Raw genomic sequence first — 18417 nt, forward strand, 5'->3', positions numbered from 1 at the left:
CTTGGCAATGCCTGCAAACAAATGATATGTCACCATGGTAATATATGGTGACATGCACATTGATAATAAATTTCCTTTGACTTTGATGGGGACACACTTGTGGTAGCATGGCTTGCTGTCAGATCCACTGATCCCACCTCCAGTAAAAAAGGCAGCATGAGATGAAGAACAAAACTAAGGGTACATGACCTTTAAATCCCATGAACTGACCCATTTCTTTGGACATATCCTCCTCTTACCTGGTCGGCTCATCGAAAAACATAACAGGAGGGTTGTTGACAAGTTCCAGCGCGATGGCTAGCCGCTTGCGTTGTCCTCCAGACAGAGAGAGGGTGCGGGTGTTTGAGCATTTTAGCAGTCCCAGTGCCGTCAAAATCTCATTCACCTTCAAACAGGAAATCGCTTAAAAGGTTAGAACCAAATAAATAACCATTGATTACAACATTTTACAAATGGAGACTCTTCTGCTCATCATTATCTGTGCCAGCACTTTGAAAGAACAATCAATGGTTGCATTCATTACAGTACAGCACAACAGTATAGTGGCTAGCTTAATGCTATTACAGTGCTAATGACCCGGGATCAACTCTGCTGCTGTCTGAAGGGAGTTTACATGTTCTTCCTGTAACCGTGTGCGTTTCCTCTGACATTCCAAAGACATACAAGTTAGAATGTTAATTAGTCACATGACTGCAATTGGCCGGCGTGGACTTGTTGGGTCAGAAGGACCTGTTACCTGTTACCGTGTTGTATCCCTATCAATAAATAAAATAACATACTCTTAGTGGTGTCAAAGGTTACAGGGAGAAGGCAAGAAGATGGGGTTCAGAAGCGATTGTAAATCAGCAATGATCAAATGGCTGAGCTGTCTCAATCGGCCGAATTCTGCTCTATTATCTTATACTCTTTTAACCACAATGTTATGCTGAGCTAATTAAGCAAATACTGCCTCATTGAACTGGTCCCTTCTGCCTGCACATGGTCCATAGTCCTCTATTCTCCACATCTTCATGTGTCAATCTTCCTAGCCATCTGCCTGTAGTAGTTTTGGGCCGAGACCCTTCATCAGGACTAACTGAAAGAAGAGTTAGTAAGAGATTGGAAAGTGGGAGGGGGAAGGGGAGATCCAAAATGATAGGAGAAGACAGGAGGGGGAGGGATGAAGCTAAGAGCTGGACAGTTGATTGGCAAAAGGGACATAAAAGGATCATGGGATGGGGAGGCCTAGGGAGAAAGAAAGGGGGACGAGGGAATCCCAGAGGATGGGCAAGGAGTAAAAGTGAGAGGGACAGAAGGAGAAAAAGAGAGGAGGCCGTGGATAGACATGTCAGAATGGGAATGGGATGTGGAATTGAAATGTGTGGCCACTGGGAGATCCTGCTTTCTCTGGCGGACAGAGCGTAGGTGTTCAGCGAAGCGGTCTCCCAGTCTGCGCCGGGTCTTGCCAATACATAGAAGGCCGCATCGGGAGCACCAGGCGCTCTGTCCGCCAGAGAAAGCAGGATCTCCCAGTGGCCACACATTTTAGTTCCACGTCCCATTCCCATTCTGATATGTCTATCCATGGCCTCCTCTACTGTAAAGATGAAGCCACACTCAGGTTGGAGGAACAACACCTTATATTCCGTCTGGGTAGCCTCCAACCTGATGGCATGAACATTGACTTCTCTAACTTCCGCTAATGCCCCACCTCCCCCTCATACCCCATCCGTTATTTATGTATATACACACATTCTTTTTCTCTCTCTCCTTTTTCTCCCTCTGTCCCTCTCACTATACCCCTTGCCCATCCTCTGGGTTTTCCCCCCCTCCCCCCTTTCTTTCTCCTTAGGCCTCCTGTCCCATGATCCTCTCGTATCCCTTTTGCCAATCACCTGTCCAGCTCTTGGCTCCATCCCTCCCCCTCCTGTCTTCTTCTATCATTTTGGATCTCCCCTCCCCCTCCCACTTTCAAGTCTCTTGCTGTCTCTTCCTTCAGTTAGTCCTGACGAAGGGTCTCGGCCTGAAACGTCGACTGTACCTCTTCCTAGAGATGCTGCCTGGCCTGCTGCGTTCACCAGCAACTCTGATGTGTGTTGCTTGAAATTCCAGCATCTGCAGACTTCCTCGTGTTTGTGCCTGTAGTAGTTTATGTTTGGCTTTTGTCTGAAACATACAGTACCTGATTTCTTTAGAAGATGATAAACTGCAGAGAGCAGGAAAAATATTACGTTCTTTATCTCTCCTGTGTTGAATGATACTCCAAACACCATTCCATTAAATTAGTATCTTGAGCAGCTGACTGAACTCCTCAACTGAGCTACAATCTGCACCCTCCCTGCTTAGGAGGAACCGCCTCAACATGATCAAAGTTCATAAGACTGTAAGGGTAAGGGTGCAAAATTAGGCCATTCCATCCATTGAGTCTGCTCTGCCATTCCATCATGGCTAATTTATTTTCCCTCTTAACCCCATTCTCTTCCCTTCTCATTGTTAAGTTTTGAGATTTTGAATAATCAAGAAGCTATCACCCTCTGCTTTAAATGACTTAGCCTTCAGAGCTGTTTGTGGCAATGAATTCCACAGATTCATCACCCTCTGATTAAAGAAATTTCTCTTCAATTCCTCCTCATCTCTGTTCTAAAGGGATGTCCTTCCATTGTGAAACTGTGCCCTCAGGTCCTAGCTCCCCCACTATAGGAAACATCCTCACAACGTCCACTCTATCTAGGACTTTCAACATTCAAAAGTCCTTCAATGCAGGTAACATTCCAGTGATTTCCTTCCATTTCTTGTCCTGAATCTTGATATTTCCTTCTAACATTTGGTATCTAGACATAAACATAACTGTGGCAGCCTGATCCCAGAGGCTAAACATTTTCTGCCTTGTTTTTCTACCATATAATGGTAACTATTCCAACAGCTGTCTGTACCGTCATTTCCAACAGTCACGATCCCGAGTCCTCAGATAACTAGCTTCCTGCACAATTTGGTTCTCCTTACCAAAGCAGCTAGCAAGGGTGATGGTGATTCGTAATTGCATTGTACTCGAGGCGACACGTCCCATTATGAAAAGTTTCCTTGAGCAGAATCAGTGGACCAAAGGGCCTAAATCTGCTCTTGTGTCTTATGGTCTTACTCAATAAATGTATTTGTATTTATGTGACACAGGTGTGGGAAACTGCTGCATATTTTGAGCCAAGCTCTTACTAATATTTATCAAGTGCAGGTATATAAGTGCTTTCAGTTTTTAAAAACTTAATTCACAGTCAATGGCTCCAATTAATATGCAAACCAAACTGTTGCTAAGTTCATTTCAACCCATTATCCAATGAATGATATGACTCACCAGTTCCTTTTTCACTTCCAATTTCTCCTTCAGCTTAAGGTGGGCTGAAACCTTCAAATAAAACAATAACATTCAACATTTAAAGAGAGATAAAGAAATGGAATAAAACACTTCTAGAATCAGAGAGCCAATTGTGAAATTACTTGGAGTATACTTGCTCTCAGGAATGAATGCACCAATGGACAATCTGTAATCCCCAGAGCCGGTAGGCACAATTCCACAGCCGATTATTAATTAGGAGACACATGCATTTACAAGCATTTTCTATAATGGTCATTGTTCTACAGCACTGGTCCATGCCGACAAAGATTTCCATCTAAGATAGTCCCATTTGCCGAAATTCCCCCAAACCATTCCTATTCAGGTACCTTTTAAATGTTAATGTACCTGCTTCAAACACTTCCTGTGGCAGCTCTTTTTGGATATTGACCATCTTCTGGGTAAACAATTCACCTCTCAATTTCCTATTAAATCTCATCCCTCTCACCCTAAACCAGGGATTCCCAACCTTTTTAATGCCATGGACCGCTACCATTAATTGAGGGGTTCGTGCACCCCAGATCAGGAACCCCTGCCCTAGACCAATGCTTAGTTCCTGATTCCCCAACCCTGTCTACAGCATGCCCCTCTTGATTTTATAGACTTCTATAAGATCACCCCTCATTCTCCTATGATCCAACCTTCTCAACCTCTCTCCATAACTCCATCCCTTGAGTGCCACCAATATTCTCATAAACCTCTACACTACTTCCAGCTTAATGGAATCTTTCCTAGCCCAGAATGACAAATAAAATGCTGGAGGAACAGTCCAGATTTAAAGATCTGCAGTCTCTTGTGTGACCAAAACTGAAAAGTTTTTGTTAAGAGTAATTGCACTTCTAACAATTATCTTCACTAAACTGTCTCCCCAGTAGCTGCTTTGGTGCAGGACCAGTCTCCTGATACATCAGATGTAGCAGAGGAGATGCCAAAGGCTCCAGAGGCTGAGGGTGGTATCAGGCATTCAGGCAGGAAAATGGGGAAGGGAATCTCAGCAGTGCAAACAGAAAATAAAATATGAAAGCAGAAAGGGAAGTCTTTGCTGAGAAGGTAGTTAGAAGAGGAATACACTGCCAAGTGGTTACAACATGGAAAAAAGCCATGTAGTCCATCTACATGGGCTGAGGGTAGCAGACACCAACAGAATCAACAAACTCATTCGTAAGGCCAGTGATGTTGTGGGGATGGAACTGGACTCTCTCACGGTGGTGTCTGAAAAGAGGATGCTGTCTAAGTTGCATGCCATCTTGGACAATGTCTCCCATCCACTACATAATGTACTAGGTGGGCACAGGAGTACATTCAGCCAGAGACTCATTCCACCGAGATGCAACACAGAGCGTCATAGGAAGTCATTCCTGCCCGTGGCCATCAAACTTTACAACTCCTCCCTTGGAGGGTCAGACACCCTGAGCCGATAGGCTGGTCCTGGACTTATTTCCTGGCATAATTTACATATTACTATTTAATTATTTATGGTTTTATTACTATTTAATTATTTATGGTGCAACTGTAATGAAAACCAATTTCCCTCGGGATCAATAAAGTATGACTACGACTATGACCATGACTATGACTAATCTATGTCAACTCTCTGTCCTATTCCCCTGTTAAACCTACCATTTTTTTCATCATAAGTATTTATCCAATGATCTTCTGAAACAAAGGTTTGATCTGTTTTTGCCAACTGCTCACTGTATAATAAAAGATTTCCCTCATAATGCCCTGATTCTTAAGCCAATTACTTTAAATCTTTGCGGGTGGCATTGGTAGCATAACACTGTTACAGCACCAGTGACCTGGGTTCAATTCCCGCTGCTGTCTGTATGGAGTTCTACATTCTCCCATGACCCCATGGGTTTTCTCCGGGTGCTCCAAGTTCCTCCCATGTTCCAAAGGCATACGGGTGAATTGGTCACATGGGTGTAACTCGGCAGTGCGCTGGCTCATTGGGCCAGGAGAGCCTGTTACTGTGCTATATTTCTAAATAAATATCTCTGCATAAAAAATCTGTGTCCTTTACCAGCACAGACATCTTCTCTCTATTCATTTCACCACAGCTCTTCGTAATTTTTGAATCTCCATCAACTCTCTGTTCAAAGGAGAGCAACCCCAGCTGTTTAGACCACCTACATAACTGCAGTCCTTTAATCATGGGACCACCCTCCTGCTGTCCCTCTCAAAGAGCTTTCACGTCCTTCCTATCCTGTGCTGGCCAGCATCACTTTCAAACAGAGACAAGCAGAAGCAAGAAACCAAGAAAAAGGAATAGAAAGATGTGAGGGAAGGCTGAGGAAGAAAAAAAGCACAACACGATTAAAACAAATACAACTACTTAAGATCACACATGTGGGAACTGAAATGTTCTGTGAATAAACTTTGGCACAGTTGCTTTCAAGATTTAAGGGAGAAAGGAGCAGCATTTCCCAATTCAATTAAATGTTGGCTGATCTGCACAATTCCCGTTATCTGCCTGATACAATCCGTTGATTGTATTTCGTCAAGATGGTCACTTTTTAACAAAATGCATCTGACCCCAGGCTTTGCCTCTGATGGTTAATAGCTCCCCAGCATGAAAGAAAAAGAAAATCAACATTCATCTGCTGATGAAACGCTCATTCCTTCCTTAGTTACCAGTGCACTTGATTTTTCCCAGTGTTCTTCAAATTGGTCTCTCATCCTCAGATCTCCAGCAAATGAAGCAGATCCAAAACTCCGATGCATGCATCCTAGTACAAAGACTTTTCACCCACCGCCCTGTACTCGCTGACTTTCCCCTCCTTCCATTCTCACTCTGGCTCCCCTCTTAGCGCTTCCTTTCTCCTCATCTGTCTACCACCTCTGCCTGGTGCCACTGTTTCTTTCCTTTCTACAATGGTTCACTCTCCTCACCTATAAGATTCCTTCTTCTTCAGCCCTTTACCTTTTCCACCAATCACCTCCCAGCTTCTCACGTCACAAACCCCACACTCACCTACCTTCTCCCTCCCCTTGCTTCATCTATTACCGTCTAGCTTGTACTCCTTCACCAGAGAGCAGTGGAGTTAGCTCAATATGTCACCAGCAGATCCCTCCACACCATCTATAATATCTACAGGAGGTTCTGCTTCAGGAAGGCATTATCCATAATCAAAGATCCCCACCATGCAGGCCATGCCATCTTCTTGGACGTAGCAGCAGGCAGGAGATACAGAAGGCCCACATTACCAGGTTCAAGACTTCCCTTCAACCATTCAATCCTTCAATCAATTGGCACAAGCATGATAAACTTTTGAACACTTTGCACTACAATGGACTTAGTTTTTGTTCCAATTGTGTTCTATCTTCTAAAAACTACATACAATATCTGTTTATGTTTTTTTCCAGCTTATATGATGCAACAGTATGTGCCTGCGATGCTGCTGCAAGTACCATTTCACCTATGCGTACTTGTGCAAATGACATTAAACTCAACATTGACTTTGAGATAGATTTTCAGAGTATTAAGAGAAAGGCAATGGGTTAGTGCAGAAAATATTACAGAGGTAAAATAGCCCCAAGTTGTCCTCTTTCTAGGTAATGTTCTAATAACTGGACTGTGCCCAATCAGTGAGTGGTAGCACAAGAAGAAGCAAAAATTTCACCTGGGCAGTTGGCTGAAGATTAAAACAGGCTGCACTTTTCAGAGTTGAAATGCACGCAATCAGTGAATGGATGCACGGGAAGAAGCACCGATTTCACATATGTCTGCAAATGATGATTTAAAAAGGCAGCGCTCTGCGGCAGTTTTCGGAGTTGAACTGTATGTAAGCAGTGAATGGGTGCAAGAGAAGAAGCAGCAATTTCACTTAGTTTCGTGACTGAAGACTAGAAAAGGCAGCACTTTTCGGCAGTTTTGTAAATGGACCGCATCTAATCAGTGAATGGGAGCATGAAAAGAAATGGCGATTTCACGTAGCTCCGCAGTTGAAGATTAAAAGAAGCATCGCTTTGCGGCACTTTTTGGAGTTGGACTGCGCCCAATCAGTGAGCAGGAGGATGGGAAAAAACTACAATTTCACTTAGATCTGCAGCCGAAGATTAAAAATCAGAAAGTGCTTTGCAGAAATTTTCGGAGTTGGACTACATTCAATTAGTGAGTGGGAGTTTGAATAGAAGTGGCAATTTCACATAGGTACGTTGATGAAGATTAAAAAAGCAGCGCTTTGCAGCAGTTTTTGGAGCCCAATTAGTGAATGGGAGCACAAGCAGAACAGGCGATTTCACTTAAGCACGCGGTTGAAGATTAAAAATGGCAGTGCTTCACATCAGTGCATCAGAAAAAGCAGCGATTTCACATGTTTGCGTGAGATATTTTAAAAAGGCAGCACTCTGGCAGTTTTTGTAAATGGATTGCATCCAATCAGTGAACGGGAGCATGAGAGAAAACGGCAATTTCACAAAGGTATGTGACTGAAGGTTGAAAAAGCAGTGCTTTGCAGCAGTATTTGTAAATGGACTGCAGCCAATCAGTGAGCAGGAGCACGAGTAGATGGGGTGATTTCACTTGGGTTTGCATTTTACATTTTAAAAAGGCAGCCCTTTGCGGTAGTTTTCGGAGCTGGACTGCACCAGTGAGTTGATGCATGAGAAGCTGCGATTTCGCTTAAGTATGCAGCTGAAGATTCATAAAAGCAGCTGTGTGTGGCAGTTTTTGAAATATGGACTGCGCCCCAACTGTCAGCGAGAGCATGAGAAGCAGTGACTTCACTTAGGTACATGACTGAAATAGAAATAGGTAAAACCAGCGCTTCGCGGCAGTTTCCGTATCTGGACTGCATCCAATCAGTGAATGGGAGCATGTGAAGAAACGTCGATTTCACGTAGCTACGCGGTTAAAGATTAACAGAAGCAGCGCCTTGCGGCACTTTTCGTTCGGAGTTCGACAGCACCCAGTGAGCGGGAGGATGAGAAGAAACTGAAATTTCATTTAGGTTCGCAACTGAAGATTATAAATCACTCAGTGACTTCTGGCAATTTTCGGAGTTGGACTGCGCTCAATCAGTGAGTGGGAGCACGGGTAGAAGTGGCGATTTCACGTAGGCACGCAGCTGAAGATTGAAATAGGCAGCGCCTTATGTCAGTTTTCGGAGTTAGACTGCACCCAATCCGTGAATGGAAGCACGAGAAGCAAAGCGACTTTACTTATGTTTACTTTTGATATTTTAAAAAGATAGCGCTTTGCGGCAGTTTGCAGAGCTGGGCTATGCCCAATGAGTGAGCAGGAGCACAAGGAGATGAAAATTTACTTAAATACGCAGTTGAAGATTGGAAAAGACAGCGCTTCATGGCAGTTTTCGGAGTTGGACTGCGTCCAATCAGCGAGCAGGAGAATAAGAAGAGGCAGAAATTTCACGTAGGTCTGCGGTTGAAGATTAAAAAAGGCAGAACTTTGCAGCAGTTTTCAAAAATGGACTGCGCCCAGACAGTCAGCAGTAGCATGAGAAGAAGCAGCGATTTCGTTCAGGTATGTGGTTGAAGGTTAAAAAAGACAGCGCTTTGCGACAGTTTTCAGAGTTGGACTGCGCCCAATCAGTGAGCAGGGGCATGAGAAGCGGCAATTTCACTTAGGCTTGTGGCTGAAGGTTAAAAACGGGAGCGTCTTACGGCAGTTTTCAGAATTGGACTATGCCCTATCAGTGAATGGGAGCACAGAAAGAAGCATCGGTTTCATCTCGGTATGCAGCTAAAAATTTTTAAAAGCAGTGGTGTGTGGCAGTTTTCAGAGTTGGAATGTGCTCAATAAGTGAACAGGAGGATGAGAAGTGGTGATTTCACTTAGGTATGCTGCTGAAGATGAAAAAACCCTCAGCGCTTTGCGGCAGTTTTTGGAGTTGGACTGTGCCCAATCAGTGAGCAGGAGGATGAGAAGAAATGGCATTTCACTTAGGAACGCAGCTGAAGATTAAAAAAGGGCAGTGCTTTGCAGCAGTTTTCTGAATTAGACTGTGTCCAATCCATGAACAGGAGCATCAGAGGCAGCAATCTCACTTAGGTTTGCACTTGATATTTTATAAAGGCAGCACTTTGCAGCAATTTTCAGCGATGGACTGCAGCCAATCAGACCACGTGAAGAAACGTTGATCTCATTTAGGTACGCGGCTGAAGATTTTAAAAAATCAGCAGTTTCTGGGGTTTGGAATGCACCAAATCAGTGAATGGAAGCACAAGAAGAAATGGCGAATTCATTTAGGTACACGGCCGAAGATGAAAATAGGCAATGCTTTGCGACAGTTTTCGGAGTTAGACTGCACCCAATCAGTGCGTGAGAGCATGAGTAGAAGTGTTGATTTCATGTAGGTACATGGCTGGAGATGAAAAAAGACAGCGCTTTGTGGCAGTTTTTGGAATTGGACTGTGCCCAATCAGTGAGCAGAAGGATAGAAGACATGGCGGTTTCATATAGGCTGAAAATGAAAAAAAACAGTCAACGCTTTGCAGCAGTTTTCTGAAATAGTGAAAGGGAGCATGAAAAAACAAAGTGTTTTCACTCTGGTACACAGTTGAATATTAAAAAAAGCAGTGCTCCATGGCAATTCTCAGAGACGGACTGTGGCCAATCAGTGAGGAAGAGTACAAGAAGAAACAATTTCACTTAAGCACACGGCTGAAGATTAAAAAAAAGGTAACTCCTCGCGGCAGTTTTTGGAGGTGAACTGCGCTCAATCAGTGTATAGTAGCACGAGAAGAAGCATCAATTTCAGTTAGCTGCGCAGCTGAAGATGAAGGAAAGCAGTGGTGCGTGGTAGTTTTAAGAGTTGGACTGTGCTCAAACTGTGAGCGGGAGCATGGGAAGAAAAAGCGATTTCACTTAGGTACACGGCTGAAGATGAAAAAAGACAGCGCTTTGCGGCAGTTTTTGGATTTGGACTGCGTCCAGAGAGCCAAAGCACAAGAAGAAGCGGCAATTTCACATAGATATGCGGCTGAAGATTAAAAACCAGTCAGCGCTTTGCGGCAAATTTCGGAGCTGGACTGCGGCCAATCAGTGAACGGGAGTACGAGAAGCAGCAGAGTGATTTCATTTAGATCTTCGATTGAAGAGTTTAAAAAGGGAGCGCTTTGCGGCAAATTCCAAAAGTGGACTGCGCCCAGTGAGCAGGAGTATGAAAAGAAGCAGCAATTTCACTTAGTGATGTGGTTGAAGATGAAAAAAGACAGCTCTTTGCGGCAGTTTTTGGATTTGAACTGAACCTAAACAGAGAACGGACGCACAAGAAGAAGTGGCAATTTCACATAGATGTGCAGCTAAAGATTAAAAAACAGTCAGTGCTTTGCGGCAACTTTTGGAGTCAGACTGCAGTCAATCAGTGAACGGGAGCAGGAAAAGAAGCGGCGATTTCACTTAGATCTGTAGCTGAAGGTTAAAAAAGGCAGCAGTTTGCGGCAGTTTTCGGAGCTGGACAGGGCCCAATCGGTGAGCGGGAGGATGAGAGGAAGCAGCGATTTCACATAGATACGCGGCTGAAGATTAGAAAAGGCAGCGCTTTGCGGCAGTTTTTGGAGTTGGACTGCGCCCAATCAGTGAATGGGAGGATGAGAAGAAGCGTTGATTTCACTTCGGTAGGTGGCTGAGGTTCGGAAAATGCAATGTTTTGCGGCAGTTTTCGGAGTTGGACTGCGCCCAATGGGTGAGCGGGAGCACGAGAAGAAGTGGCTATCTCACTTAAGTCCGCTATCGAAGATTTTAAAAAAGCAGCGCTTTGTGGCAGTTTTCAGAGTTAGATAGCATCTAATCAATGAACAGGAGCACAAGAAGAAACAATGATTTCACTTGGGTCCAAAGCTGAAGATTTAAAAAGGCAGCACTTTGTGGCAGTTTCAGAGTTAGACTGTGCACAATTAGTGAATGGGAGCATGGGAAGAAACAATGAGTTCACTTAGGTTTGTGTTGACATTTAATAAAGGCAGGGCTTTGCAGCAGCTTTCAGAGTTGGACTACATCCAATCAGTGAGTGGAAATACGAGAAGCAGCGGCAATTTCACTTAGGTACACAGCTGAAGTTTGAAAAAAGGGCAGCACTTCACGTCAATTTTTGTAGTTGGACTGCACCCAGTTAGTGAGTGGGATTCATTAGAAAGGGTGAATTAAAAAAAGGCAGGGCAAGCAAAGCAGCCATTTTGTGAGTGGGCCAGTGTTGGAGTGGTTGCAATGCATCAAGTCCAGTGAGATCAGGCTTGGGTGAGGTAAGCATCCGGTAAGTTTCCTCTTCGCTTTTCTTCATTCCTCATCTGTAAGGGCATAGTCAGTGCAGTGGGAATGGACTCAGGGGCTGTGTGTTTTTCTGTGTCTGACTTCATTAGTTGGGAAGGTTTTGGAGTCGATTGTTAAGGATGTGTTTTCAGGGTACTTGGAGGCACATGATAAAGTAGGCCAAAGTCAGCATAATTTCCTCAAGGGAAAATCTTCCCTGACGAATCTATTGAAATTCTTTGAAGAAATAACAAGCAGGATAGACAAAGGAGAATCAGTTGTTGTTGTGAACTTGGATTTTCAGAAGGCCTTTGACAAGGTCCCACAGACGAGGCTGCTTCAGAATCAGAATCAGGTTTATTATCACCAGCATGTGACATGAAATTTGTTAACTTAGCAGCAGCAGCTGAATGCAATATAATATAGAAGAGAAAAAAGAATAAAATAAAAATAATAATAATAAATAACTCAATTACAGTATACGTATATCAAACAGATCAAAAATGCAAAAAATAGAAATACTGTATATTAAAAAAATGTGAGGTAGCGTCCAAGGGTTCAACAAGCTACAAGCCCATAGTATTATAGAAAAGATTCTGGCATGGATAAAGCAGTGGCTGATGGGCAGGAGGCAAAGAGAGGGAATAAAGGGAGCCTTTTCTGGTTGGCTGCCGGTGACTAGTGGTGTTCCACAGGGGTCTGTGTTGGGACTGGATTCTTTTTACATTATATGTCACTGATCTGGATCGCAGAATTGATGGCTTTGTGGTCAATTTTGCAGACAATGTGAAGATAGGTGGAGGGGCAGGTAGTGTTGCGGAGACAGAGAGTCTACAGAAGGACTTAGACAGATTCGGCGAATGGGCAAGGAAGTGGCAGATGGAATACAATGTCGGGAAGTGTACAGTCATGCACTTTGGTAGAATAAATAAAAGCATAGACTATTTTCTAAATGGAGAGAAAATTCAAAAATTTGAGGTGCAAAAGGAGTTGGGAGTCCTTGTGCAGGGTTCCCTTAAGGTTAATTTGCAGGCTGAGTTGGTGGTGAGGAGGACAAATGTAATGTTAGCATTCATTTCAGCAGGACTAGAATATAAAAGCAAGGATGTAATGTTGAGGCTTTATAAAGTACTGGTGAGGCCTCACTTGGAGTATTGTGAGCAGTTTTGGGCCTCTTATCTTAGAAAGGATGTGCTGAGAATGGAAAGGGTTCAAAGGGGGTTCATGAAAATGAATCCAGGATTGAAAGGCTTATCATATGAGGTGTGTTTAATGGTTCTAGACCTGCATTCACTAGAATTCAGAAGAAACCTATTGAATGTTGAAAGGCAAACGCAAGAAAATCTGCAGATGTCGGAAATCTAAAGCACACACATGTTGAAAGGACTCGGTAGAGTAGATGCGTAGAGGATGTTTCCTATGCTGGGGGAGTTTAAGACCAGAGGACACAGCATCAGAATACAGGGGCATCTATTTGGAATGATGAGAAGGAATTTCATAAGCCAGTGAATGGTGAATCTGTGGAATTCCTTGACACAGGTAGCTGTGGAGGCCAAGTCTGTATGTATATTTAAGGCATAGGTTGACAGATTCTTGATTAGTCAAGGGATGAAGGGATACAGGGAGAAGACAGGAGATTGGGGCTGAGAGGGAAAATCGATCAGCCATGATGAAATGACGGAGAAGGTTCAATGGGCCAAATGGCCTAATTCTGCTCCTATGGTCTTAAGGTCTAATTCTTTAAATTTATCTTAATTTTTCTTAAACTATATTGGCCAGAATTAAAAATGCTTCTCCAGTGCAGGTCCTTTCCCAATACTGTTTCTTGGTGCATGAATGGCTTACTCCTGCTCCTATACTTGTGTTTTAATGGTCTGAGAACCAGAGTTTAATTCCGTTACAGTCTCATTACTATTACCCAAAATCAATGCATTTTCTGATGAACTCGATTCTTCTGATATTCAGCAACAATCTTTTCTTTAAAGAAAGAGCTGCCTTTACAAAATACCTTATGAGGTCACCAAAAGATGGCTATCTGATGACAGATCAATCTGTTCCACAAAGTTATAACTTGGAAGAAACAGGGATCTAGTGTCAATGGATTAATACTCCCACAGCTTTCAAACATTCAGAGGGTTTTCGCTTGCTATTTGTACTCTGTTGTAGACTTATTGGCAGAAATTGATTTGTTATCAACACCATTATATCATTGTATCTAAGGCCTAATATACAATATTTAGGGAAGGTGGATGAGATAAGATTCTGGTCTTTTTTTGTGTTGCTCTTTTATTTTGCTAAGTATTACTCTGGAGATTCTCCAAGAGGGCCACAACTTTGTTGTAGGGTTTGAATGCTTGCGTGCCTCAATGACCCAGGGAGCCGACATTGGCTGGAGTCGAGGCCTTTAGTTTTGGCTCTTGGTAGGGTCATTCATGCCAAATAGGTCAAACGGTAGAGGCCAGACCAACGGTGGTCCACCAGTCCTAGCGGTTCGGGGGTTCAGCTCAGGGCTAACAACCCTGATCAGTCAAAAAACATTGTTATGGAAACAACAATGAAGAATCCTTCTCCATCTGTGTGCGACAGTACGGACAGACAGAGATGGAGAATCCTCCATTGCTACCCTAAACACCAGTGGCAAAACAGGCAGTAATTAAATACTCTGGAGATGCAGGAACTCTTCCAATGCAGACAAACACAACAGGGTATTGTATTTTGATTTTGTGTGATAAAGACACATGTAGAGTAGTTGCTAAGGTATATCCTTTGCTTCTGTTGAAGATTTAGATTCAGATTCATTTATTTATGTGTATACAGTGAAATATGTTATTTACACTAACAACCAACACAATCCGTTGTCAGAGGTAAGTTTTTTTTTAACACGGAGAGTAGTGGGTTTGTGGAACACCCTGCCAGCATTTGTGGTAAACTGGTACATTGGGGGACATTTAAGACACTCTTAGATAGGCACACCGATGATAGAAAATTGGAAAGCTATGTGGGAGGGAAGACTTAGATTGACTTTAGAGTAGATTAAGAGATCGGCACGACATCATGGGCCAAAGGTCCTGTATGGTGCTGTAATATTCTATGTTCTCTAATGTAAGGATGTGCTGGGGGCAGCCTGCAAGTGCTACCACACATTCCAGCACCAACATAGCACGCCCACAAGGCTCAGCGGAACAACCCAGAACACAAGCAAAAAAACAACAGCAAAACAAGCCCCTTTTACACACACACACACTACTTCACCCAGATCAAACCTTCCAGGCCTCCATCCTCCAGTGGACTTCAGTGAATTTGAAGTCAATTGAACTGTTTTTCCTTGTGGATTTACTGTGCTGAATTTTTCAGTAACCTCAGAAATAAACGGGAATTGAGATGCAATTTTGAACTCTTCAACTTTGGAATCTGAGGCTGGGACTGGAGCCACTGTGGGGGATTGTGTTGCATTTCCCCAGGTGGCAACCATTTACTTGAGGGAGTTACTCCTGCCCTTTTGTGTCCTGTTCAGCCCATGCATTTTTCCATTTTTTGTTTCTAAAGAACCGCAGAAGGATGTTTCACTTCAACTCATTGGTGTTTGTGTTTGCTCACTTCCAAAAACAATTACTGACAAAACTGGTGTTAAAAAACAAAACCAGCATGTAAATGGGCGAGGAAGAATATTTGCAGAGCAATCTCCATCCCACGCTATTTCAATCTGAGGTGTATCAGTAATGCAATAGGGATCAGCCTGATCTTGTTCTCAGTGGTAATGTAATCTGATGAATTGATTTACAAAGCAGTTCTACTGTTCAACAAACAAGGGCAAGTGGATTGAGAATGTCACAATCATAACAGCTTTCATGTTTCACTCAGAATCTAAATGTCCAAAAATCAAAACAACTTCAACAATTTCAAGAAGCACTTTTTTCCATGCATCAGAAATGGCCATCATCTCAAATCACTAACTGTTTCTCTATCCATAGATGCTACCTCACATGCCTAGCAATTCCAGTATTTTATATTTTTACCTCAGATTTCTAGGACTTGCAGTTCTTAATCATCAACCAAGGCAAGGGATTGGGCAGCGATTGCGCTGGAGGCTCACCTTCCCAGCCCTGGATGGCACAGTAGTGTAGCGGTTAGCATAATGCTATTACAGTGCCAGCGACCTGGGTTCAATTCTTGCCACTGTCTGTAAGGAGTTTGTACATTCTCCCCGTAACTGTGTGGGTTCCCTCTGCGTGCTCTGGTTTCCTCCCACATTCCAAAGATGTACTGGTTAGTAGGTTAATTGGGCACATGGGTATCTGAAGTAATCTAATCTTGGCTCTGCATTAGTGCAAAGCATCCCACAAGACATTGGGGAGGCTGTACCCGGAGCACTGTATAATTTTGGTTACCCTGCTAGAAAAAAAGACATCATTAGAAAGAGTGTAAAGAATATTTACAAGAGTGTTGTTCGTACTGAAGGGCCTGAGTTATCGGGCAAGGTTAAGTAGGCTAGGACTTTATTCCTTGGAGTGTAGGAGACTGAGGAATCAACATATAGCAGTGCATAAGATTGTGAGGGTCATAGATGGGGAAAGGGATTCAAAAATTAAGGGGCATTGGCTTAAGGTGAGAAAGGATAAATTTAAAAGGAAACCTGAGGGGCAACTTCTTCATACAGAGGGTGATATACGTATAGAACAAGCCGCTGGAGGAAGTAGTTGAGACAGTTACAACAGCAACATTTAAAAAACACTCAGACAGTTAACATGGATAGCTTCAGAGGGATATGAGCCGAACACAGGCAGATGGAACTAACTTAGATGAGCATCTTAGTCAGCATGGATGAGTTGGGCCAAAGGGCCTTTTGTCATGCAGTATACTGTAACTCTATGAACTGAAATGAGTTCTGTCAAGTTCAATCTCATCCCATAACTTCACAGATATAAACCACCCGACGCTGCCTGTAAGGAGTTTGTACGTTCTCCCCGTGACTGCTTGGGTTTCCTCCGGGTGTTCCGACTTCCTCCCACAGTCCAAAGACGTACCGGTTGGTAGGTTAATTGGTCATTGTAAATTGTCCCGTGATTAGGCTAGGGTTAAAATCCAGGGGTTGCTGGGTGGCGTGGCTCGAAGGGCCAGAAGGGCCTGTTCCACACTGTATCTCAATAAATAAAAAAGAGAGAAAGTATGCAGATGTAAAACCAATTTTCACAGGACTTGAAAGGTAGCTTAAAACCATCCTTTTCTGATTAAATCCAAAGAGTATAATTATCTTCCGGGACCTAAGCTCTTCTCATTACTACCATCAGGGAGGAGGTACAGGAGCCCGAGGACACACAATCAACACTTCTTCCCCTCCACCTTCAGATTCCTGAATGGTATATGAATCATGAATCAGGATCAGCTTTATTATCACCGGCATGTGTCGTGATACACTACCTCACTATTTTTCTCTGTTTTTGCACAATTTATTTATTTTTAAGTATATCTTATTGTAATTTTTTATGTATTGCTCTGGATTTCTACCACTAAAGAATACACTTCAGTGATGATAAACCTGATTCTGATCCTCCTGCAACAGCACTCCCCTATCCCACCAGTTTCTCAGTTATAACTCCAATCTGTCTGTTGAAGCCTCTGCATGGTCTCATCTTGCTCTGCATTTCTCACCTGCCACATGTTCTACCCTCCAGGAATTCAGCATTCCAACAGTTCTGGCCTCCTGCCCAACCCCTGCACCCTTTGGCTCACATCTAATGATCTAACATCTCAGGCCTAGGCTCTGGAACCAGCCTGTGAGCTATGGACCTCACAGCACTTTCACCAAGGTCACGATCTTCTATCCTTTTGAATAGCAGAGTGATTGCAGTTCTGTTTGCCATTTCTAGGTGCACTGAACACTCAAGTATGCCTCTATCGCAGTGTGTAAAAAAAAAAGCACTCTTTCCTTGGTAAGTACCTAAAATTAGGTTCACTGTTTACCAACCAACGAAGCAGGCTTCTCTTCAAGAAAGTCGTTGCTAACTTCTTAATATCCATGGTTCCAAGGAGAACTTATTGGGTCATAGAGAAATACAACATGGAAACTGTAACTTCAGCCCTCCAAATCTGGCATTGCCACTGCACCTCTATAACTAGATGCTTCCTACAACAATCACCTGTCAGCTTGTGCTCCTCCCCATTCCCCTACCTTTTTTTATTCAGGCTTCTGCCCTCTCCTTCCCAGTTCTAATGAAGGGTATTGGCCCAAAATTTCAACTGTTCATTTCCCTCAACAGATGCTACCTAACCTACTGAGCTCCTCCAATATCTTGTATGTGTTGCCCAATTTCACATATGGACAATATGTATGTCCACATGTGAAGTTACTTAACCCTGGTTCTCTGAATCACTACACCTACTTGAGGGCAATAACATTTTCTAACAGTACAGTAACCAGAAATGAACATGGTTTCCAATGCAGATTACTGCTACCTCTTGCATGACAGTAGCCTGTCCATGCTGAACACATACCATCATGGCTTCCAGTACTGTGAGGTGAGGCAGCAGCATATCATCTTGCATGATGTAACAGGACATCTTCCTGAATGTTCGCAAATCCCGAGGCTGCCCGTTTACAAGGATCTGCCCTTTCATTCCCGTTTTCCTAGAAAGGGCATAAAGAAGAGTAAACTGTAAAATAAAAGTATTTTTGCTTTTATAGACTAGCCAGCTCCGTCATGATGATCATACCCTCTCCATCATCTAGGATATCTTCCAGAGGCGGTGCCTCAAGAAAGTGGCATCCGTCACCAAGGACCCTCACCATCCTAGACATGCCCCCTTCTTGTTACTACCATTGGGCAAGAGGTACACAAAC

At 43.3% G+C, this 18417-nt stretch overlaps 1 protein-coding gene across 1 annotated transcript in view; it reads right to left on the reverse strand.

The window, feature by feature from the left end:
* Positions 1-18417, reverse strand: part of abcg4a (ATP-binding cassette, sub-family G (WHITE), member 4a) — a 165851-nt gene that overhangs the window by 39681 nt on the left and 107753 nt on the right. Inside the window, exons 4-6 of the mRNA XM_072238775.1 lie at positions 18072-18204; positions 3329-3379; positions 240-385 (exon numbers count right to left, since the gene is read on the reverse strand). Coding sequence (XP_072094876.1) covers positions 240-385; positions 3329-3379; positions 18072-18204 — 330 coding nt within the window. The remainder of the gene's footprint in view (positions 1-239; positions 386-3328; positions 3380-18071; positions 18205-18417) is intronic.

The sequence above is a fragment of the Mobula birostris genome, chromosome 20 (assembly GCF_030028105.1).
Source record: "Mobula birostris isolate sMobBir1 chromosome 20, sMobBir1.hap1, whole genome shotgun sequence".
In the NCBI taxonomy this organism is placed as follows: Eukaryota; Metazoa; Chordata; class Chondrichthyes; order Myliobatiformes; family Myliobatidae; genus Mobula; species Mobula birostris.